We start from the raw sequence: 23773 nt of genomic DNA, 5'->3' as shown, positions 1-23773 counted from the left end.
TGGAAAACTACCTGTGATCCAAGTGGTAACTGTAATTTTTACTATCCAGAACTTGATCCTAAACTTTCCTGGTCGCAAATCAGGCATTCTCTCTCTCCCCCTAATAGTTTTCAAATGCTTTAGTTTCTTGATTCCACATATATTAATTGAGTATTATGAACAAACATTCTAGCACAGAAATGGTATGATAACCTCTGAGTCTTTTAAGTATATTGACTTCCATAAAATTTCAATTAATCCAACCAGCAAAAGTGTTGTAAAAAAGCACCTTTGTAATTTAAGATATGTGACCCATAAGTAGTGTGGTATTTCTTAAAAGCAAAAGTTTTTTTGTTTTATTTTTTTTTTAAAGAATGTCTTTTTAAAACAACTGAAGCTCTGTTTTTGAAACTTCCTTTGCCCCAAACCATTTTGTCATATAAGTTGTTCTTTTGCATTTGTCATTCAATAATTTCCTTTCTATAAATTTTCATGGGCAGTCTCCTCATAAAACCTTTACGTACTGGGCTGTCAATTCTTTGCAATTAGTGCGACTGAGAGGAGGGAGCCAACATCCTGTTCCCTCCTAATCACATTTGTCTAACTAGACTCCTTCTGAAATTTAAATGCTATTACGCTACCTTATTCAATTTTAGCACACAGTTTTTCCTGAGTCAATATTCAGTAATTTCAATATGGCTGTGTATATGTGTAGCAAACAGTTTGTGTAACTCTTCCTCTTTTCTGTTAATTCTTTCACTTTATTTTTTCATTTCACATTTTTAAGGCTTCTGTCTGTTATTTGTATTGTCTGTTTTATTGTCACAATGAATATTCATTTTTCAGGCAAAAGATTTTGTGTGCTGGAGTGAAGCTTAAATTTTGCTCATGCTGAGCATTCTTTGTAGAGGTATAGAATTAAGAGTTGGAGAAGAGTGTGAATATTTGTAAATAATGGCCCTAAAATTGCATGAGAAAATGGTATTGCTGCATGATTGAGGGGAAAGAAAAAAAAAAAAAGGAAAAAAAAAAGCCTTTATTCATCCTGGTGCCCTAAGACTGACTATTCAATTAACAGAATATCTTTTTCCATGCAAAAATGCTGAATAAAAGTATGCTGTATTAATCTCAAGATTTATGCATACAAGATTCCAATGTCCCTGCTGTCCAAATGTCTGCTTCAGAGAGGTTATTAATTTTTTTTTTATATCAAACTAGTTTTAGATGTGAGGGTTAGAGGTATTATATAAAGCTTATGTAATTGTTCTTGCTAATTGTTTATAAAGCTGTAAAGAATTCGGCACTGTAGCATTGATCCCTTACAAATAGCTTTTCAGATAAAATATAATATAGGGTATTTGGAATTAAAGTATCCTCACCCCACACCTTTGTTTTTGTTGTTGTTGTTTAAACAAGTCAGGTGAATATAAACAACAATTGCCTGACTGGCAATTGGATGTTGGTACCTGTGATTTAACTAGGTCCAGGAGTATTCTCTTCATCTGTTGTGATCAGTGCCAAATCATTTCAGGAGGTCCAGTGCTTAAGGGAGTGTGTGTCCTGTTCTGAACCCCTTGAAAACCATTCACTCACCTGAAATGGCAATAGTGAGGTTGACAGCTTATACCTGAAGACTTTGTATCCACCTGAAACAGTCTCTTTGTACTACTAAGATAGCAAATTTGCTGCTGAAAACCTTAGCAAGATCTGCTAAGGTTTACTGGATTGAGTATATTGTGCCTAATAAAAAGTAGAATTAACTTACCAAGTAGGTCAAGTGTGAGGTAGATTTTTTTAAATGAATGAATATGATGGTAAAATAGGCAAGTGATGGTTGAGTTACTGTATATTGAATATAATGGTAGACCATCATTAATGTGAAAGTAAAAAACAGTGAGGGAATGATCATTCTCCTGTGACAGTGAAAGCTAAAATCTACTTGTGAAACCCTAATAATTTGGTCACTGACTAGTACTTGGATTTCAGTGTAGTTTTTGAGTCTACCGATGAATTCTTTCTATTGCATTTGTCATTACCTAAGCTGGGTAAGAATTATGTTGTCTGAAATAAGGCATATTTTAGTTAAGAGTGCTGTTTTTCTCAAAGGCAAGATTCTCAACTTTTCTTTGAGGACTCCTGGTAAATATTTTTTAATGTCATACAGCATATCCATTGTTCAATTGTCTGTTATATTTATTTCCTAGGGTGAAAAATCCGTTGCCCCATGTAAATTGTTATATAGATACTTCGGTGAACCAGTGTTTAGTAGGTTTGACTTTGATTCCCATTTCCATAACAAACTGTAAATGTGATAATAATCAATGTATTTGTGCCATGTTTCTCCATTTTATAAATAGGGGATAAGGCATTAAATCATCTTAAAGCAACATAAACATAGATAATACAAAAATTAATAGCATGGGAACATATTGAACATTTCATCATTGCAGGAATCTTATAAATCAGTCTTTAGCAAAGTTGTCTTGCTGCAGAGATATACACATAACATTATTCTTTAGAACTCTTGGCTTCCTTGGAATTGGGATAGTTGGTCCTAATACATTTTGTGCAAAAGCACATTGGGAAAGCAGAAACAAGTTGTTCCAATATGTTGATATTTATAGATCCCACATCTTAAGTGGAGAAATCTTCTACATATTGCTGCTGATATATGAAACACAATTGTGATGATCTTTCAGAGTTTGTCCATGCATTTTATTTGAAAACTGTAGTAATAGAATGATTTCTGCATTTCAGGAAGCACATTTTAGAAAGGAATCATTAATTCACGTTATTAAAACTGCATATAGGGCTTCAGTGTGTCATAGGCATTGACCGTGTCATAGGCATTGTCCATGTCATTGGCAACATGGTACAAAGGCTGAATTATCTAATATGAATAGCTTTGGAAAGGTGAGGAAAGTTGCTCTAAACATTCCCTTCTTCTTGTAACATATGGAAAAATCAGGGTTGGTTGTGAGCTTTTTTTGGGGTGCACAGAAGATTGAGTGTACCCTCAGTAAATTTGCAGATGACACCAAGCTGGGGGCAAGTTGATCTGACAGAGGGTAGGAAGGTCCTGCAGAGGGACCTGGGCAGGTTAGGAAAGAGGCTAATGGGATGAGGTTCAATGTGGCTAAGTGATGAGTCCTGCACTTTGGCCACAACAAACCCATGTAGTGCTACAGGCTTGGGACAGAGTGGTTGGAAAGCTATGCAGAGGAGAAGGGTCTGAGGGTGTTGGTTGACCACCTGAACATGAGCCAGCAGTATTGGCCAAGAAGGCCAATGGCATCCTGGCTTGTATTGGGAATGGTGTAGTCAGCAGGAGCAGGGAGGCGATAGTGAGGCCGCACCTCGAGTACTGTGTTCAGCTTTGGGCCCCTCGCTACAAGAAGGACATCAAGGCGTGTCCAGAGAATAGCTACAAACCTGGTGAAGGGCTTGGAAAACAGGTCCTGTGAGGAGCGGCTGAGGGAGCTGGGGTTGTTTAGTTTCGAGAAGAGGAGGCTCAGGGGAGACCTCACTGCTCTCTACAACCTGAAAGGAAGGTGTGGGGAGCTGGGGGTGAGTCTCTTATTGCAGATAACTAGCGGTAGGACTAGAGTGCATAGCCTCGAGTTGTGCCACGGGAGGCTTAGGTTGGAAATGAGGAGACATTTCTTCTCAGAAATGGTGGTTAGACATTGGAACGGGTTGCCTAGGGAGGTGGTGGAGTCACCCTCCCTGGGGGTGTCTATAGAAGGGTTGGATGTGGTACTTAGGGACATGGTTTAGCGGGTAATATTGGTGGAAAGGCTTGGACCAGATGATCTTGGAGGCCTTTTCGAACCTTAACAATTCTGTGATTCTACGGTTCTTAGATAACTCTTCCAAGATTCCTGTTAGAGCAGTACGTATGAAATACACGGGCTGCAAGATCTGTTTGTTCTACCAACACATTATCAGCCATTTGCTTCTTTCCTTATCAGCAAATAAGAAATAGAAGTGCAATGGGATTACAACAACAAACTCATTGCTACATTTTAGTAATAGGAATACTCTTCTCTTATTTCCTCAAGAAATACCCTTCAGTTATCTCTCAGAGGTCAGGTTGCATAATTTTATGGTTGTTCGGCAGAATTACTAGAAGCAATATGTGTTTTTTCTTCAACTTTTAGATTGAAGAATGTTCAAACGTTCTGGAACAAAACACCAGAACAACAGTTTATGTGGAAGACTACCTACATTCAAAGTCATCTTTTTTTCTTTTTCTTTTCCTTTTTTTTTTTCCTTTAATACATTGACTTAATAATTAACTACTGAAGTGGACTGGTTACATGATCTCAGTTGTACGCCTTTATTTAATCAACTCCTTAGTGACTTAAATCACTGAATAGGATTATTTTCTCTCTCTTACAGGGAAGGTAAATTTAATTAAGTGTCAGTATTACCTAATGCAATTATTTTTTTCCAGAGTATAACAGAGATTATTTCAGAGAGCTTAAAAAGCAAACACCACTTGGAGGTTATTATGATTAAACTGATCCATTGTTTGAGGATGCTGCAGAAATCATTATAAATTTCCTTCTATGAATCCATAGCTCATAAAAGTAGTAAGAGGGTTTTGTTTGCTTTTGAAGGAGATTATAATGATTAACAATAGTAATAAATCAGGTTAATCAGCACATAAATCTTAAATCATCCTGTTCTGCAACTCCAAATTTTGTTACTTGGAGTATCAAAGTTATTATCGATGGCTGTACAGGTAAGACTACAGTAGAAATGCTATATTTTCCCAGGAGCTTGTGATATTTATGCAGTTTGAAAGCCGTAGACTCTCAAATCTTTAATTACATGTGTTTGAGTATATGAGCATGAATGTGCAGTCTTGTCTTTCTTCTCTGACCTTTTTTTCTTATAATTAAGTGAATTGGTATGCCACCTTGGCATCTTACACTCTATATAGTTAAAATGAGGAAGGCCTAGGCCTCTATTGCGTATGGATTGGACCATGCACGAGAGATTCTTGGTGTTATGGAGTGACTGAGAGCCTGCCTGAATTCCAAATTTGAGTATAGATTTCAGATGGCTTAAATTGCATTATATTATCTCCAATATCATTCCTTTTATTTTATTTATTTATACATTAGTTTCATCTTTCTTGACTAGCTTGCACATATTATACATGATTCCAAAAATTTTTAAAGTTTTTGTAACAGTTATGTATGCAAATAAGTTTCAGATTATTTCTTTCTATCATATTTGTCTCAATAGCTAAGAAATCTTTCCAGCTTGGATCTACGTCATATCACAGAACTGGATAATGAAACCGTGATGGAAATAGTAAAGAGATGCAAAAACCTTAATTCCCTCAATCTCTGTCTGAACTGGATCATTAATGACAGGTAACTTCATTATAGCATCTAAAACCAGTATAAAGCAAAATCAACCAGTTGTATTAGTTGATAATTCCTCATGGCTTGGGGGTTGGAGGACGTCAATAAAATCAAACAACTTTTTGAGTTGTTCTTGTTTGGTGTAGATAGATCATCTAAACCTATTTTATAGTATACTTGTATATTTAGAGAAGTTTACTTAAAATTGGGTGACAGCACTTGGTTGTTTGCTGTATGAGAATGTGGTCTTTATCATATGTTATTGAAATGTACATTTGTTATGAATCCTGTGTGTGGGCAGCATTTAAACAGATTTAAATACATCTGAACAGTAAAGCATTTTTAAGGAAATGTCTGTGTAGGGAAAAATAAACAGCTTGAGGGTTAAGTAGTCGAATTCATGTTTGTTTAAAAAGCATAAAGTCCTTCATCTTTTGGCAAATAAAGCTGAATGAGACTGAAAGAATAACTGGGGTATTAGCATAAGCTTTTACTTTTGACCAGTATACCTGCCTTAAGGTGAACAGGAAAGAATTATTTGAATGACTGTTTCTTCCTGACTTTTTAAACATGCTCTCTTTCAATTCTTTAAGAATGTACTAAAGTGTAAATAAGCTTAGACTTTAATGAAAAGAGAATGTTCTAAAAATATTAATATAGAAATGTGTTGAATATGAAGTACCATTGAATATTTACTGCAGTTCCTTTTAGCTTCTAAGACTGTTGTGTTTTGTGGGTTTTTTTTGTTTGTTTGGGGGGGTGGGAGATAGGTCAGACCCTTACTTCACTTTAAAGTACTTAGCTCTTTCTGGCTATATGGCCTTATTTGCAGGAAAAGGCTACTCTATTGGAAAATTTTAGAATAATTCAGAAAAAAATACTAAGATGAAAAACGTAAATTGTAGACAGTTGCTTTTAATATTTTAATTAGTTAAAAGTAAACCTTTCTGCATGAACATTTTGACAAGGAGAATCTGCTAAATATCATCCAAACTGATGCTTTTCAAGCTGTTCTTGAGATGAGTATTGAGCTAGAGTAAGAAATGTATCTTTTACATTTATATCTATATGCATATAACTCTAAAGCTTCATATAAAGTATAATTAGAATTAAGAAGCTTAACAAGAAAATGAAATTATTTCCAGCAATGCAGAAAAATCTGCTGTTGTAAACTTATAGATAATTGACTTTTGTCTCAGAAGTTCTTTCAGTTTTGCTTATTTCTGATCATATCTGTCAATACTTTTTCAAGATGTGGATGGTAACTAAAACTTGGCTAAAAATGTAAATTCAGTGATTTAAATTAACTTCTAGCTAAAAGTGAACAGAGAGAATTTAGAAATAATGAATGCCTTCATTAAATATTACGCAGTCATTTCGCAATTCAAGTATTTTTCCCATTTTAAAAGTGAGATGAAGCTCCAAATGCTAGTTTTAACTATATGAAGTTACTTCCCTTGCTCCCTACAAGCGATGAATTAAAAGATGCTGAAAACTATATAAAAGGAATGTAATATAACCACTGGGCTACATTTAATCATTGTAGACACCAGTTCAAGAGTATTATGAGCATACTTACTTTGAGGATATGAGTGATCATTCAGAAATTCACAGGACTATTCAGATGCTTACAAGATAAAAATCTAAGTTAGTTTAAACTTAATTAGTTTCTTTATGATTTAAGGCAAAGTGAATTTCATGTTTTTGTTTTTCATTTAATGGTAGGCCATGGCCCCTAGTCAGAGGGGATATCAAAGGAGATTCTACATCTTGATACCTTTGAGTAAACTTTTTATTCATCATTGTATCCAACACATATGAGATAATACCAATCTAAGATTTACCTGATTCATGGAAAGAGAATAGAATTAGTTTTCTATTTTTCACCTGCACATTATCAAGCCTGCTCATTTATGAGATCCAAGTAAATAAGTCTTTTATTTTTTACAAACTTAGTAAGACAAATTGGTTCTCTGTAGCCTAACAGAGGGTTGTTGGTTTTATTATTATTGTTATTATTGTTTTATCCTGTTTTTTTTGTTGTTGTTTATTTTTCTTCAAAGCCATGGAAAACTATTTTCTTTCATTCCTTTGTGCAGAATTCTGACTGAAAGAATACCAGAAAGTTCTCATAAATACCTGTGTAGCTATTATCTATGAATTCTCTCTTAAAAGTAGCAGAACATTGGTAGATTTTACAGTAGAAGTAAATCGCTGATTTTAAAACTGTATTTTAGATTTTTTTATTGTTTCCAGAAATCCATAAAAATTCTTTTTGTAAGCAAGGCTGTGGCCCCAGAACATTTATAGGGCAATTAAAAAATAGTTTCTTTTTACCTAAAGCAAAAAATCTGTTCAGTTGAGGTAGTCTTGGCATATATTTTAAAATGTAAAGAAAATGGCTCTCCTGTAATGACTTGTAAAAAAAAAAAAAATGTCCTAAAAGTTGAGATTTCGAGATTTCAAAATGTCCGATTGGAGTAATCTAACATAATGATTTCTCTGGTAAGTATTATAGCTTCCTCAAAAGTTTTGTATACTAAATATATAAATACATATAATAAGGTATATATAGAATATACAGAGTATATATATATATATATATATATATATGCTATATATACTAATTATACATTATAGCAATATTTCTGCTACTTCTTTCAAATATGAACAAACCCAAACTTGAAAATTCTTTTATTATGCAAGAGACCAGTCTTCAGGTCTTTGTACTGGAAGGGAGTAGGAGTGTATCATCAAGTAGTACTTGATGATTCCTCTGAGGCTTGATTTTAAATAAACTTAACAATTTGAAGTTATCTTAATGGCTATTTTATTTGTACTATCAATTCCAGTGAAATCGAGAATAAAGGCCACAGGGTGTTGTTGTGGCAAATTTTTTGCGGCAAATTTTTTTGGGGTATACGATTTTCTCGTGGTTTTGGAAATACCTGATTTGTATTGTATTCGTAAGTGATCATAGAGCAAACATCACTTAATCTTTTGTGGGGGTGTGTGAATTTCATCACTGTGGACTTCAAGTTGCAATTCACTACAACTTCTATATTAGTTAATTCTCCAGGAAACAGACAAAAAAAAAAAAAAAAAAAAAAAGCAAAACAAAAAAACTATGCAGTAACTGAATTCTTTAGAGACTTTCTGCATGCTTAAGTCACCATTCTTACTAGAACTCTTCTGTAGTAATATTTGTACTGAAGATGTATACCAGCCTATTATTGTGTTTATATTTTTTCTAATAAACCTCATGGTACAGAGAACATTGCAGATTTATTTTTTTTCTTCATAATTAAGGTAAGGAACTTTACCCAGAGCTGTAGTGAGACTTCTTGGTGCTGTAGCACTGCCAGTCATCCAGGATGAGGTTCTGCCTGCATAGCAATATTAGTTACAGATTTTGCAGTCACAGAACAGCAATTTCCCAGCCATTCAAGAGCTTTGGTCCTTCCTCTGTAGGTCCTACCAAATGTTATTACAATAATGTCTCAATAGAGGTGTATTTTCTCATGTAACTTATCACACTCTTAGTACAGGTTCCTTGTTAGCAGATGGGGAGATCTGTGGAACATCTGTAGGTTAATGAGAGTAATGGTTGTGACTTGGAGGCAGATATACAGTATCCGCAGCAAGTAATGTTTGTTGGTGCCCTTGTAGTAACATTATTTACTGCTAATAGACTGCTAATTAATGATGTTGAGGAAGGTGTTATGTGCACCTCCATGAGTTTTGAATACAGATGTCCTAGATTTGCTCTTATCATACCAATTCTGTGAAATCTGCTGTCTTCTGTGTTGCTTCCATGAAATATTGCTGTAGATAAACCAGAGTAAATGGCATAATGGTACAGCCTCCCTATACTAGTTAAGTTATAGTAGTTTAGTTATACTAGTTGGTGAGGTTTCTGTTCAGAGTCCAAAGTGTAGGAACTCAGAAGTAGTCTTTTGACAAGTTTAGTAGTAAGGAAATTCAGAGAAAAAATAGTAAATGTTTGGCAGCTGGGACATAAGCCTGGAAATTAAAGTGTGTGTGCAGCAGCATAGTCAGGAAAAATGAACATTTTCTTCTTTGAAGAGTCTCCATCTGCTTTCTTCAGCTGGGTCACTAAAACAGAATCATTTTCTCAGAACTGCGTATCGTATTTGTTGGCAGAGAGCATATGGGGATTTCTACACTGTTACTTAGCAGAGTAAATTACTAACATTGTCTTCTTTGTGCTACAGAAGTGTTTAAAAATTTTGTGTTGACTGCCTACATGTGTTCACATGAATTGATGAAGGCATAAAAAGACTTGGGAGCATCTGGTCTGATCTGGATGTGTGGTGGGTAGAGGACAAAATGCTGAAGATGGTCTGAGCAGGTGATCACTTACTAAGTTTGTCTCAAAGTCGCTGGTGTATGTGGATACCTCAACATTTCAACAAAATTAGCAGAGGCGAACATTGTAGTAATATTATTTACCCAGTAGTAATAAGACTGAGTAGTAGCTCAGTCTTTGCAGTATATTTTTTTACGAAATGCAGGTTTAGTAAATAGTAGAAATATTTTTCAGTGAAAACAAAATCTAAAAAGTCCTGAAAGTGTAAGTCTCCTCATGTTTGATGTGGAAATTATTTTAACAAAAATAAATTTAAACCACAAGTGTATAAAGTTTTTTGCTTGACTTTTTTTTGCACAAGAAAAATATGTTTTAATGTGTGGTGACTACAAATGCTATACTGCATGTTAGTGTTCATCATTTTTGATCTGACTGAAATGGAAACATGCTTCAGGAGCACTGATACTTATTCCCATCATTTTGTATAACCTTGACTTGGGGGTAAAGAAGAGCCTTCCAGAAAAGTAACTGTACTTTTATATCGCATGATATATGCCATAAATCATTGTAGGTGAATACTAGCATTTCTTAATTCTAATTTCATTTAATCTTTTAAGTGTTATCTGAAAGATGATCCGTTGAATATTTATCAGGTGTTTATAGCCAGGTAAATTAAAAACTTCTACTCCAAAAAAGTTATAAACTGTGCCACCAAGAAATTTAATTTTTAAGATAAGTTATTCTTTTGAATGTCATACTTTTTATTTACTTATAAGAAAATTTGTTTACCTTTATATAAGTGTTTTGTAAAATGCCTTGAGGCTTATTGTCAGGTTTTTCAGATTTCAAAATACAGTATTGAAGTTGAACAAAGAAAGATGATCAGGATACTTAGGTGAATTTTAGTTCTTGTGGCACTCCATCTGTTATACTGTGAGTCTAATAAAGATAATATTAATTAATAAATTATTGAAAAGACTAAAATCTTCTTTAATGTTGCACTCTGTATGGGCAGAGATCTTAACATTTTAAAAATGTTTTTCTGAGATGAGTTCCGTTATCTCACTGTATACGTTCTGCATTGGTATTAATCTTAGAAACAGATTTCTTGGTTTTGTGTTTAAATAGCATGTGCATTTATTAAAGATAACTTAGTATTTTAAAACCAGTGAATTTAAATTTTGAATTAAATATTATCTTTTCATCTAATGCTTATTTTAATATTAAAATCTGATACTTTCTCAAATTTTGGAAGGTAACCTTTTAGCATTCTCCATGCTTGAATAGCAAACTTCAGTGCAGCACATATGCACTATGTTACATCTTAGTAACTCCTTGCCATTATTACATTGTTAGCCCTGCTGTGCCGTCGCAATGCTGTACTGAAATTTAAATAAAAAAATCTAATTTCTGCCAATTTAACCCATCTATAAGCAATAGTAAGCAAGGCTCTAGAAATGCAACTTCAGATACTTTGGTTTTGAGGTACACCATAGAGGTAGCTAAACTTTCTGTTTTAATCTTGTCTTGGCAAGATAGTAGAAGTTGAGAAAACCTCTTTTGCCCTTTTATTGATTCCTTGGTAAATTGTTATGAAAGCCATAACCAAAGAAGTCAGAGAAAGTACTGTGTGGAAGACATTATTATTGTTTTTACAGAGGGCAAACATTTCATCTGAACGGGTGAATTTGAAAATACAGTATTAAAGAAAATAGCATTTTGAAAAAAAATATTATATTTTTTGCGGATTCAGTCAGTAAAGATATTGAGATATATTACCATTTTCTAACCATAACGGGGGTAGGTTGCCTTTAAAACTTCATTCTAATTGGTGTAAGTATTAGAAGAAATATTGATTATCCATTTTCCCTCATTTTCCCTATTTGTATAATCTGATAAAAATGGAGGGCATCCCAATTAAACCAAGTAGTTTAGTAAACCAAACACATATCAAAGTTTGTATCTTTAAATAGATACTCCTATTTTAAGATCAATATTTTTCAGTAGTGGAGTGGTTAAGTAGAAGGAGTTTGTTGTGGCATCAAGTCCCAGAACTCTGCCAAAGGGGAACCACTAAAATATTTACCAGGAATACATGAACATATCTAAGAAAAGTTGTCTTTCACTTGTTATATTGCTTTTTTCTGCTGCTTGTTTTAGATATAATTGACAGATGACAGCAAAGAATGGTCTTGCTCATATTCCCTGTCTTCTGTGATCACCTCAGTTTAGGTATCTTACAATAGCTTTCACTTGAATAATGTCCAAAAGCATTGACTTTTATGAGTTTTTCTATACTGACATAATACCTGATACGACTCTGCTAAAATGCTTATTGTGGTTTCTTTAACCAAAATGTATGAAAAACTAAAAATAAAACTGTGTCTGATCAGCTATCTCTACTATTTAGTTCTGCTGTAAATAATTGCAGTTTCATTCATGTGGTAGATTAGCCTTTTCTAACAGCCACTCACCTGCTCACTGAGTCTCCCTCCTCAACAGGACTGGAGGAGAAATCTAGGAAAGAAATAGAATTGGAAGGCTCATGGGCTGCGGTAAAGACAGGGAGATCACCTGTGTTTAATATTGAGGGCAAAACAGCATGGACTTAGGAAAAATAAACTGAATGTATTGCTAATTAAAATCACGTAGCGAGAAAAGCGAGAAACAAAAAGACAAAAATTAAAACAAAACCTTTGCTGCCTATTTCTCAGGCTAAGTTTTGCTCATTTGCTCCTTACTCCTCTACTACCCTGAGGAGTTCCGGGGGATAGTGAGGAAGATGGTAAAATCAGTACTCTTCCTCTTTCTGGTGTGGTCAACATCTCCTCTGCTCATGTGGAGACAAGGGCCACATTTAGAGCATCCATCTGCTCTGATGTGGGCTCCTCCACAGGCTGTGGTGTGAGTACTGTGCAGTGGAGCACTGCCACCTCCTCCTTCCCTGGCCTCGGTGTTCATGCTGCTGTTTGTGCCTCTTTTTTCCCACCACCTCTCTTCAACTGGTGCTAGTTTCGGTTGTTTTTGACCTTTCTTAAATGCATTCTGTGGAAACGGGCGCCCAGCCGTGCCCTGCGGTGAGGCTGCTGGAACTGGCTGTGTCCTCAGAGGGCAGCCCCGGCCTCGCCACAAGCAGCAGCCCCCTGCTGGCACCAGGGCACCCGCACCCAGAGCAGTGGTTTTCCTTGCACAACTAGTAAAAAGTTGCCAAAGGTCAGGGTTCCTAATCAAGTAAAATATGAAGTTGCATGATGCTTTTTACTATGATTATCCAGGCAGATACTCTGTAATATTTCATCACAGCATTAAGATAATGTTGATGCTGCAGTCTTTCCATTGGTAAACATGTGAGTTACCACTCATGCCTTATTACAGTAAGGTATTATCTTGCGTAATTTAGTTTTAGCCTGCATTATGCAATACTTTGTGATAATGGCATCGGGCTATGTTCAGTAATGCAAGATGAAATTCCCACTAAAGTTAGCAGTGGCCACACATTTGTGCCATTCTGTATAACCTTGCTTTAAATGTTGTGTTACTTTTCAATCCGGTCTGCAAATGGCTTGAAAACAATTTGTGGCATGGTTCAACACACGTCTCAGCAATAACCCCAAAATCACAGTGCTTATGAAGGTTTGCACTCCTCTCAGCTTCTAGTTAAAATCCCTGAACACACTTTAAAACAACTTCTGAGAACAGGTCCCTTGGTATTGCTATCAAAGAAAAGACTTCTTACAAGCATTTGATTACAATCATTCTCATACTCTCTGTTAAGTTTAAGAAATTATAAAAGTTAAAATGCATTTGCTTATTTGAGCATAACTGCAAATTTGTTTTTAGCCTGCCAGTTCTTCTTCTGCCTATAACTTGTCTGGTGGAAATGAACGTTATCTTAAGGAGTAAAAGTTTCAAGCTATTGTCATGATTTGCCACCATTTTATTTTTCTTTATGTACATGAGAAGTGGGGGAAATAGTCCTCTGTGTTCACACTACTGAAGTGTATGATAAATGAAGCTCTGTAAATAGTGAAAATATGAGGAGGGTGATTAAGTCTGACAATTTTCATACAAGAAACTTGAGATGATAAATACCTCCTGTAATTAGTTATTAATTTTGTGCAAGAGACTTAACATCAGCCTAAACAATTTTATGAATTGTGGCATATAAAAAGTTTTGGAAGATAGGTATACATGTGTTAAGCCAGGGAAGAAACTGCTTAGACTTGATTGTTAATAATGAGAAATGGCAGACTTGACACAAATGTGGCTTGACTATTTTCTATATGACATTCCTTACAGAAATTAAGAAAGTGCAATATTCCCTGAAGGCACAGAATTGACAGTGTGTTATAAATCTGAGTCCTTAGTGCATCATGAAAACTGATAGACTTTATATATATTTCATTTTCTACAGACAAAATATTTGCAGTGGTATAATTTGAGTAGTACGGGAAAAATAAAAAATCCAACTTACTGATGCTCAGAAGAGAAGATGTAGTCCTTATTGCAGTTACTGCTGCATTCTGAGGATACAACCAACAATTCACCAGGCAATCACAACAGACACAGTACGTGAAAAAAAAAAAAGAGAGAAAAGGGATGACTGTCATAATGATTTACTGCTGTGACTATATTTCTTAGAGTTTGTCAGTATATCCATTATAAATACCACCTGAAAGGTGCATAACCATCTTCTAAATTTGCTTCAGGGTGTTGCTTGCTGCATGGGTTATAAGCTCAAAATTAAAAGAATTTTATATTTTTTAATATATATATAGTTTTTTGGTAGATGAATGTAAGAGCTATGTTATTGGTGGGAACGTGACAAAATATGAACAGGAAATGAGTCATGCTAAATGCCTTCAATCTGATCAGTTTAACTCAGTGATCACCCCTTTTTCTTTTGTTAAAAACAAAGAAGTCTGATTTATGCTGATTTTTCTGTGATTTTAAATGTAGTTGTCAATGATATCTTTGTGTGTTTGGAATTCAAGATGAACTAACAAGCAGTGAATTGTGAAGAATTTGCAGTAATGGAGATGAGAAATTAATGTACATTTGAAAAGTCGTAGTAAGCTTGAAGAGAAAGGTGATGATGATGCAATTGAACTTGAGGGGATGGAATGAATGAGTGAGTGGTTCTATAAGTGGGTGGCAGTAGTATTGTAATGAGGAAAACAAGTACTAACATAACTTTTTAAAGTATTTCTGATGAAAATCCCTTCTGTATTTAACTGTTTAGTTTTACATAGCTGCTTTTGCTTTTCTCGATCCTTTTAGTTCTTTACAGTAGAACTCCCGTTTCCATTCTGGAAAGAGATCATGTTATCTCTTGAGACGTTGTTATAGCTACTTGGATTTACCAAGACCTACCAGGTTGTTACTAGTAAAGACTATTTTTCTAGCTCTGTGATGAAGCATATGGATCTCTAGAGTAAAGGAGAAGTTCTCCTAATAAAAAGAGAAATATATTCTGGAGGAACCCTATTACCAGTAGTGGTAATACGGTAAATCCTAGCTTCTTTCTTAAATTTCCCAGCCAGAAGGAAAGAAAGGCACCATAAACAATTAACCTACTTGGGAAGCTGATCAAATTGTATGGCTAGTTTACAAAAGAGTTTACAAATATAGCATAAGTAAAATAAATTGATTTTTCTTCTATTCATTTTTGGAACAATATTCTTCACAAATATAAGTGACAAGTTATTAATCACAAAATATTTTAATTCCATTCCCATATACATACCATTCTCCTTTGGTACTTTTAAATGAAAGTTCTATAGACGTCAGGAGAACAAGAACTCATACATAATACATCTGACATCTCACCAAAAAAGTCTTTACACATGGTTTCTGAGTTTAGTGAAATTAAAATTTTGTAACAGTTTTATATATATATAAATTTTCCATTTTATTTATCTTTAGTTGTGTTTTCTTTCACAGTGTATATATTTTAAAGTTCATGCTTTTGTTTCTTTGTGTGTTGTTTTTTTTTTCATATTTTTATTGTATACACATGTACATATACAATGTAACGTGTATGTGACAAAACTTTGAACATATGTTTTCTGGGTGTGATTTTTTGCATTTGTGTAGTTTTCTAAAAGTCTTAAAGGAATGCGTCATAATTCATGAGTTTAAAAATAGTTACTGTATAGAATGGGAAAAAATGCATTTCTTATAAACACTTTTGTTACAAATGAAATCAGCTTTCTGCCAGAATCTTTGTAGTTCTGATTCTGTTCTGGTGGATGCATGTTCTGGTGGATGCATTGTTTCTGTGTAATGTAAACCAAAAATCTGTTATTTGTAGGTATATTTCGTAAAACAGAAGTTAAGGCTAAATATTCTACTTATATTTAGGTAAATCTAGGTAAAAGTTATAGTTAAGTCTCTAAGGCACTACAGTGTGTTTTTTTCAGGAGTAACAAATCAGACAGTAGCAAGTTCTTTTTTAGTTGACTCCACACTATATTGCAGCCTCAGACCTTCCGTTGAGCTAGGCATGATAAACTCTGAGTGTGAAAACCTGAGGCTGGGTGCAGCATCTAAAAAGCCTGGTTGTAAGAAAAATACAGCCTTTTGCTACTTGTGGTCCCTGCGCAATGCAGGGAATAGAACAGAGTAGAAAGGCTGATTTTGCTAGTCAAAACAAATTATTAAACAATTTGAAATTCTGTTTATAAAACTAAATCTCAGACTCATAGATGTACAGTGGAGTACCTATTAGTTTTTCTGCTCTTCTCCGATTCTTTCCTGCCACTACTACTGTTAGCTATACTATATTAAGAGTTGTGCACTGCAGCAAATACATGACGCTAAGCTCCTCAAAAGTCCTTTCAATGTTAATGAAGTTGCACAGATTATCCCAACTCCAAAAAAAACCACAAAGGTTTTAAAAAGTAAAAAACAGAACATACTGGAATTGCAAAAATACTGATATTGATCTGATTTTGACAGAATGCTAACAGGAGACAAAAGGACTACTTTTATAATTCTCAGTTATACTGTGGGTAAAGCAATATACAATGCATTCATTCAGACTTATTTTCAGCATATTTGTAAATCATGTTGTTTGAACTCAGTTTTGTATGTTTTTGGTTACCGTGACTGAGATACCTGTATGCATAGTTAGGGTAAAATGCACTCCTGAAGTACTTATTTCCTTACTGAAATCTCTTCAGGTAAATTTACTTGCAGAGTCTACAATAGTTTGTAGAAGTGGATATTCCATCTTGGCATCTATCTGTAAACAAGGCATGACAATAAGCTTGCTAAACTGAACAGTGTATTCCTGAACAAGGCCTTTCAGGTGGCACTCAAATAATCATGCAGACTTTAGATATTGGAAGCACTTTCCTACTGTGAATAAAGTACTTAAAGCAGAAAGTCTTGCCTGCAGAATTTTATAGCTCTATTTTTTTTATTGACTATGCGTTTCTCTTGGTAGATAGTTTTCAGTGGTTTCTTTTCTACAATCTTATTACAGGGGTTCTGATTATTTTTAGTAACCCTTTGAATTTTGACATGTAGACTATATTGAAAGAATATGCTTTCCCAGGTATTTGATGTGGGCTAGATGCTTTGTTATTTTTTTCATTTTAAAGGCTACAGAAACACTGAAAAAATGATTTGGTTGAAAGTTCACAGAGTTAATGGTGTATTATGAATATTCTTGTTTAACCTGGCAGACAACTAAACACCACATAGGCATTCACTCACTCTCCCCACAGTAGGATGGGGTAGAGAATCAAAAAGAAAATTGCAAGAACTCATGGGTTGAGACAAGAACAGCTTAGTAAGAGGGAAAGGAAAGGGAAAAGGTAAAGAATAAAAAGAATAAACAAAGCAAGTGGTGCACAGTGCAGATGTTCACCACCAGCTGACTGATGTGGATCTGGTCCCTAAGCAATGGAGGTCCCCCTGACCAGCTCCCCCGGGTTTTATTTCTGAGCATGGTGCCACATGGTGCAGGACATCCCTTTGGTCAGCTTGGGCCACCTGTCCTGGCTGTGTCCCCTCCCAGCTCCTGGTGCACCCCCAGCCTCCTCGCTGGTGGGGTAGCACCAGAAGCTGAAAAGTCCATGGCTCTGGGCAAGCACTGCTCAGTAACAACTGAAACATTGGTGTGTTATCAACATTATTCTCATCCTAAATCCAAAACATAGCACCACAACAGCTACTAGGAAGAAAATTAAATCTGTCACAGCTGAAACCAGGACATGTGCTTACAGATATATGACTCAATTTGCTAAAACAAGTTTATATAGACAGAGTGAATCTGTAGTCACTTAGAGTGTTCCCATATAAGCACCTGTAAATTCAATTTCTGGGTTCTAACAATGTTTAAAGAAATTAAAATTGTGCTTTTAGCTAATAGTACGAAAATAAAAGCGATCATTTAATCTTTCAAGAAAGTGTTCAAGAAAATTTAAGAAAGTTCCCTAATTTGTATTGTAAACTGCACTCTTATTTCTACTTTCAGACATACCAATTAAATATTGGTCAGCTGATTTTGGCTTAGAAATTTGTGTCATACTTTTACCTTTTCAGCGCGGGAAAAGTGTATGTGCAAGCTTTCATCCATTAGGTGTCTTCTGGCATGGGAGACAGTGGCAGGAATTTAGAATGAAACTAAATTTCCTGGGTCCACTCCCCTGGGGCAACCAAACGGGAAGGAAACTACATTCTGTGCAACATACTTGCTTAGCGCTCTTCTTTTGGACCATTTTTGTGCCTATTGCTTGGGACTGACTGTGAGGGACATTTTATGTAATAGTAGCTCAGAAATTTCATATTACCTTCAACCCTCAGTTCAAAGATGAACCACAAAATATGTTTTGTTCTCATAGCCTGTAACCTTCCTGGACAATGTAATTTTTTTTGTTTGTTTGTTTTGTTTTGTTTTTGTTGTTGTTTTTACTTATTTATTTATTTATTTATTTTAAATTAAGTATTCACAGTTCAAGAGAAAGAAATTGAAATAAAAATACAAGTAAAAATAGGTAATATCTAGTAATATTTTACTTGTCCAAGCACTACTTGGAAATGAAGACTTTTCTCTTTAGATAGATGTACTTCTACCTAAACTTCAAATCATCCTGTTCGCAATATGAGCTAATCATTTTATGAGTTATTATTACTGTGGATTTGCTTAGATATGTAAAATATTAAGTGAAATGTCAATTTTTAAAATAAGCATTTCAGAAAATTTTCAGTAGCACGCTTATGGCTTTTGTCTAAAGCAAAATGATCTGATTCATTGCTTTCCTGCATAGTACACACCTCTCTCTAAGATGTTTGTTGACAGTCAGTATTGTCAAATATTTGCTGAGTAAAGTTTATGAAAGAGTATCCTGTGTAACCATGACCTAATGGTGGTATTTTAATATACTTCTCAGTAATGAATCTGAATATCTGAATACCTGTGCTTTATGAAATAAATAAGGTGAAGTGATGAAAACAATAGTTACTTTATAAAAGTAGTACAAAAGTTAGTGCTTACATTTTCACTGTTATTTCTATTTTTTGTTAAAATACCAATTATTAAACATAGAAACTAGAGTTAATTATATATTAACAAAAATATGTGTGAGTTGATCTCTGATCTGTTCTAAACACCTAAATCCAACAAATATAAAAACAAACAAACAAACAAACACTAATATACAGCAGTAATGCCTTATAAGCAAGGCATTTATGTACTTTATATACTGGCCATTGCTTGTCACAATTAGTTTCTTTCAGCAGATGCCTCAAAAATAGTGGTATTGAATAGACACTTGTATCAAATAACTTACATTATAGTAAGCCATGGGGTTATATAAAGACATATCTGTATGCAAGTGAAATTAGATTGTTCAACTGCACCTTAAAAGAGCTGCAGTAAAAGTGTAACTTTTTAGGTACTTTGGAAGACCACCAGCTCTCAGATTACAGTATCTTAAAATCCACTCTTGGTATAGTTAAGATAAGTAACCCGGCTGTATTCTTCAAGTTAAAAAGTACTGTTTCAATAGCAATGTATTTGTAAATGTCCTAGACAAAAGAGTTTCAGAAAAAGCTCTCAATTTTTGAAACAGTATTTTTCAACAAATACATGTAACATTAAATACTCTTACAAAATACCTCCAGAATGTGATTTAAACCATTTTATTTTCTCATATTGTGGAAGTACAAATGATGGTTTATAATTTGTGTCCTAATTTATTTCTCTTATTAAGTAATCTTTTAATGTTTCCTGAAATTTCAGGAAGGTATTTTGAACTGAAATTATATATGGTATGAATATAATATCCATGTATCCTTATACAGATATGCATATGTATGTATACATATACATATAGACATGCATATATGTTATATGGAATTTGTTAAGGAACTGCATAGTGATTTTTTGTACAGAATTTTCCATAAAGACAGTATGTTGTAAACCCAGGAGGAGAGTTTTTACTGACAAACAGGCAATGGCAAGACTTTTAAAGAAACACATCAAAATCAAATAATATTCTAGAAATTTTAGATAAATGCTAACAATATCGTTTATCATTTAATCCATTTTATGGAATTATTCTCACACTTAGAAAACTGATATAATTTCCCCACTCTTATAGTAACATCACTTTCTAAAATAGGATTAAAATCCTAATTACACGTTTCAGAATAAATTCATTTCAATCTTGTTTTGACAGCTACATTGCAAATAGCTATCCTTGTGTATCATATGAAGTAATCCCTTCCTAAATTATGATACTTTCTATAATTTACCATTAACAGTCACGTGTATTTTGATTAATGTTATGGCAATGAGATAAAAATATATTATTATTCCATCATCTCACTTTTAGTATCACACATCGAGTATCTGCAGAGGAAAGGAAGGAGTAATGAAAAATGAGAAGACAGTTCAGATTTTCAGCAGATTTGATGATGCAGATTATTCCTAGCATATTTGTCACTTTTCATTATAGTATATGATTTGAGAGATTTTTTTTATTCTAGCTTTCACTCATGAGTAAAAGTGCAAAATGCTGTTCTGCAGTAGCATCAGTGTAAAGAGGTGATTGAAAATCCCATCCTTTTGCTTCTTATTCAATATGTGTGAGAAACGATAGAGGTGGTGATTTGTCTAATTGCTCTACTGTAGTTACAATTATAAAGAAAAGGTCAATCTAGTCATTGTCAATTAAACTGCGAAAGAAAACACGTTTATAGCCCTTAAGAACCATTATGTCAATTTTATGCTGTTCATCAGTGTATAACATGTTTGCTGGGATGCATAAATTTTATCTTTCTTTGTATTACAGCAGACTTGCTGTATTACAGTCAGTTGGTCCTGTTGAGTAGAGATAACCTTAAGCTATTGTCTGTTAATTGCACATTTTTTCATTGTCTCAAGTTTCCCAAGATTTGTGTACAGTAAAACCTGGCAACTGTAAGAAATAGAAATGGATGTGCCACCTGGAGGTTTGACCCTTCCATTTCTGCATAGTTAACACATGATGTGTGAGAGGACAAAATCTGTAGCTTGTAGCTGCTCTAGTTGTGTTGGCAGCAACATTAATAAATACCTAGGAGATAATTAAAAGTGGAAATACTCTGATTTAGGTATCCACCCTGGCCTTTGGGAAAGTTCTGTGCATAACGTTGTAAGGAACTCTTGTTTTGTTTTGTTTTGTTTTGTATGTTTTTTAATAAGGACTTCGTGTTTCATGTTTCCTTAAGTAGTAGGAGAAAACCTGATGAACAAACTTGACAAGAGTAAATCTACCAGCACTTCTATAAATATTAACCTCTGGCCTTGAAGACTGGGTTACTTTTAATTCACTTTATTTTGTCTTACTGGCCTGTCTTCTATTATGATAGCAAAGTGACTTCATTTTGATGTGTTTTTCCTCTTTTTCTCTTTGCTAGTTTGTTTATGGGAAATTTTATTTCACCAAGGAGTGTATCCAGGCATGAGCAAATGCTGTTCTCCCTTTCTGCTATTCCACAATTTCTGTCAATCCTGTTCCTGCATTATGGACAGTTATGTGCAGTGACAATACCATCTCCTTATTGGTCTGGTGGCCTAATTTAGCCACCACTAATGTAGTAAGTTTAACTGTACATGTGTTTATTGGGTATATAGGTACATTGGGTTTATTTTGGTAGCATGGGGGCTGCAGGGCTAGCCTCTGTAAGCAGAGCCCAGCAGCTGCCCCATGTCAGAGCAGAGCCAGCTCCAGCTGCTCCAAAAGGGACCTGCTGCTGGCCGGAGCTGAGCAAGGGAGTGACACTGGGTGGGCTTCTTGGAGAGCAGAGTTATGGAAGTGGGAAAAAAATATATGCTGTGCAACAGTAGATGGGAAATTGGAGTGAGAAAATGAGAGAGAAGCAGCCCTGCAAACACCAGGTGAGTGCAGCAGGAGGGCAGGAGGTGCTGCAGGCAGGCAGGCAGCAGCAGTTCCCCTGCGGGCTGTGCAGGGAGAGGCCCCTGGTGGAGCAGGCTGTCCCCCTGCAGCCCATGGGTCCCCCATGGAGCAGATCTCCATGCTGCAGCCCCCCCATGGGTGGAGGAGCCCCCGCTGGAGCAGGTGGATGTGGCCTGGAGGAGGCTGCGGCCCATGGAGAGCCCCCGCAGGAGCAGGCCCCGGGCCGGAGCTGCAGCCCGTGGAGAGGAGCCCACGCAGGAGCAGGGGGTCTGGGGGGAGCTGCCCCCACCCGTGGAGGACCCGTGCTGGAGCAGTTTGCTCCTGGGGGATGGATGGATGGATGGACCCCGTGGGACGGAGCTGTGTGGGAGCAGTGCTTGAAGAGCTGCTGCCTATGGGCAGCCCCCGCAGGCTCAGTTGGGGAAGGACGGCATCCCTGGGAGGGACCCCACGGGGAGCAGGGGCAGAGAGGGACTGTGAGGGAGCAGAGAAGGTGAGGTATTAGGGGGCTGACTGCAGACCCATTCCCCTGCACTGCTCTGGGGGAGGAGTTAAAAGAAGGGGGGTGAGGTTTTACTTTTCTTTCAGTCCTCTCCACTCTTCTCTGTTATCAATAGGCAACACATTTTATTAACCTCTCATATGCTGCATCTGTTTTCCCTGTGATGGTAGTGGTCGACAGGTCCACTGTCCTTATCTCAACCCACAAGATTTTTTTTTTATTTTTTTTTTTTACATCGTGTTTTCTCCCCTTGTCCTTCTGAGGATGAGGAGAGGGAGAGCATTGTGATGCTCTCATAGCTACCTACCAGTGATAAACCATCACAGTGACTGGACAATGTAATTTGATCTTATTCTCAAAGCTGTGCAGCTTTTGAGAGTGGCTATGGTGGTTTTTTTTTCATGTCTTCTGCTCTTCCAGGTCAAGTTGAGATCAGACCTTGAAGTCAGTCTTCTGGCCATAGGAGTGCATACTAACATTTTTGGATATGAAGGACCTTGGTACCTCAATAAAAGGGGAAATAGTCTTTTGTGTTCAAGTTCCATTAGAAGTCATCCTTAAAAAATGAGATCTTGCAATAACTGAGTATTTTCCAGCAGTACCAAAATACATCATTACTGTTGACTGTCTCTGACGTGGTTTTAGGAAGACTGTTTTTCCAGCTGGAGGCAATAAAAGTGAAGAGTCATAGAGTCACAGAATGTGTGGTTTGGAAGGAACCTTTAAAAATCATCTTGTTCCAACCCCTCTGCCACGGGCAGGGACACCTCCCACTAGACCAGGTTGCTCAAAGCCGCATCCAGCCTGGCCTTGAACACCTCCAGGGAAGGGGCATCCACAGCTTCTCATCCACAGCCTGTTCCAGTGCCTCATCACCCTCCAAGTAAAAGAGTTTCTTCTTTATGTCTAAGCATGTTTTCTTATTAGCAACTGCCATAATAAACTTTTGGGGGCTCTATGCCACAGTTGCAATAAGTTGCAATGAAGATGTAGTAGAGAGTGGGGAAAATGAGGAACATGAAAACTATATTTTTCCTACATAGTAAAATCTGCAAAATAATTGATAAACTTATTTCTTCCTAATTAAAGAGATTGAACTGTTTAATAGTTAACTGTTTAACACTCTCATTGTCTCTGTCGTTTTTTTTAGCTTCATATAGCAGTGGAGACT

General features: G+C 35.7%; 1 protein-coding gene across 1 annotated transcript in view; it reads left to right on the top strand.

Annotated features, from left to right (window-relative positions):
- The window catches only part of FBXL17 (F-box and leucine rich repeat protein 17), a 310768-nt gene that overhangs the window by 102477 nt on the left and 184518 nt on the right, over nucleotides 1-23773 (top strand). The window contains exon 6 of the mRNA XM_027446097.3: nucleotides 5236-5366. Within this exon, the coding sequence (XP_027301898.1) occupies nucleotides 5236-5366 (131 nt within the window). The remainder of the gene's footprint in view (nucleotides 1-5235; nucleotides 5367-23773) is intronic.

Source organism: Anas platyrhynchos, chromosome Z, assembly GCF_047663525.1.
Source record: "Anas platyrhynchos isolate ZD024472 breed Pekin duck chromosome Z, IASCAAS_PekinDuck_T2T, whole genome shotgun sequence".
NCBI classification, from domain to species: domain Eukaryota; kingdom Metazoa; phylum Chordata; class Aves; order Anseriformes; family Anatidae; genus Anas; species Anas platyrhynchos.
Note: the sequence above shows the minus strand (reverse complement) of the source record. Positions and strands in the feature narration are given on the sequence as shown.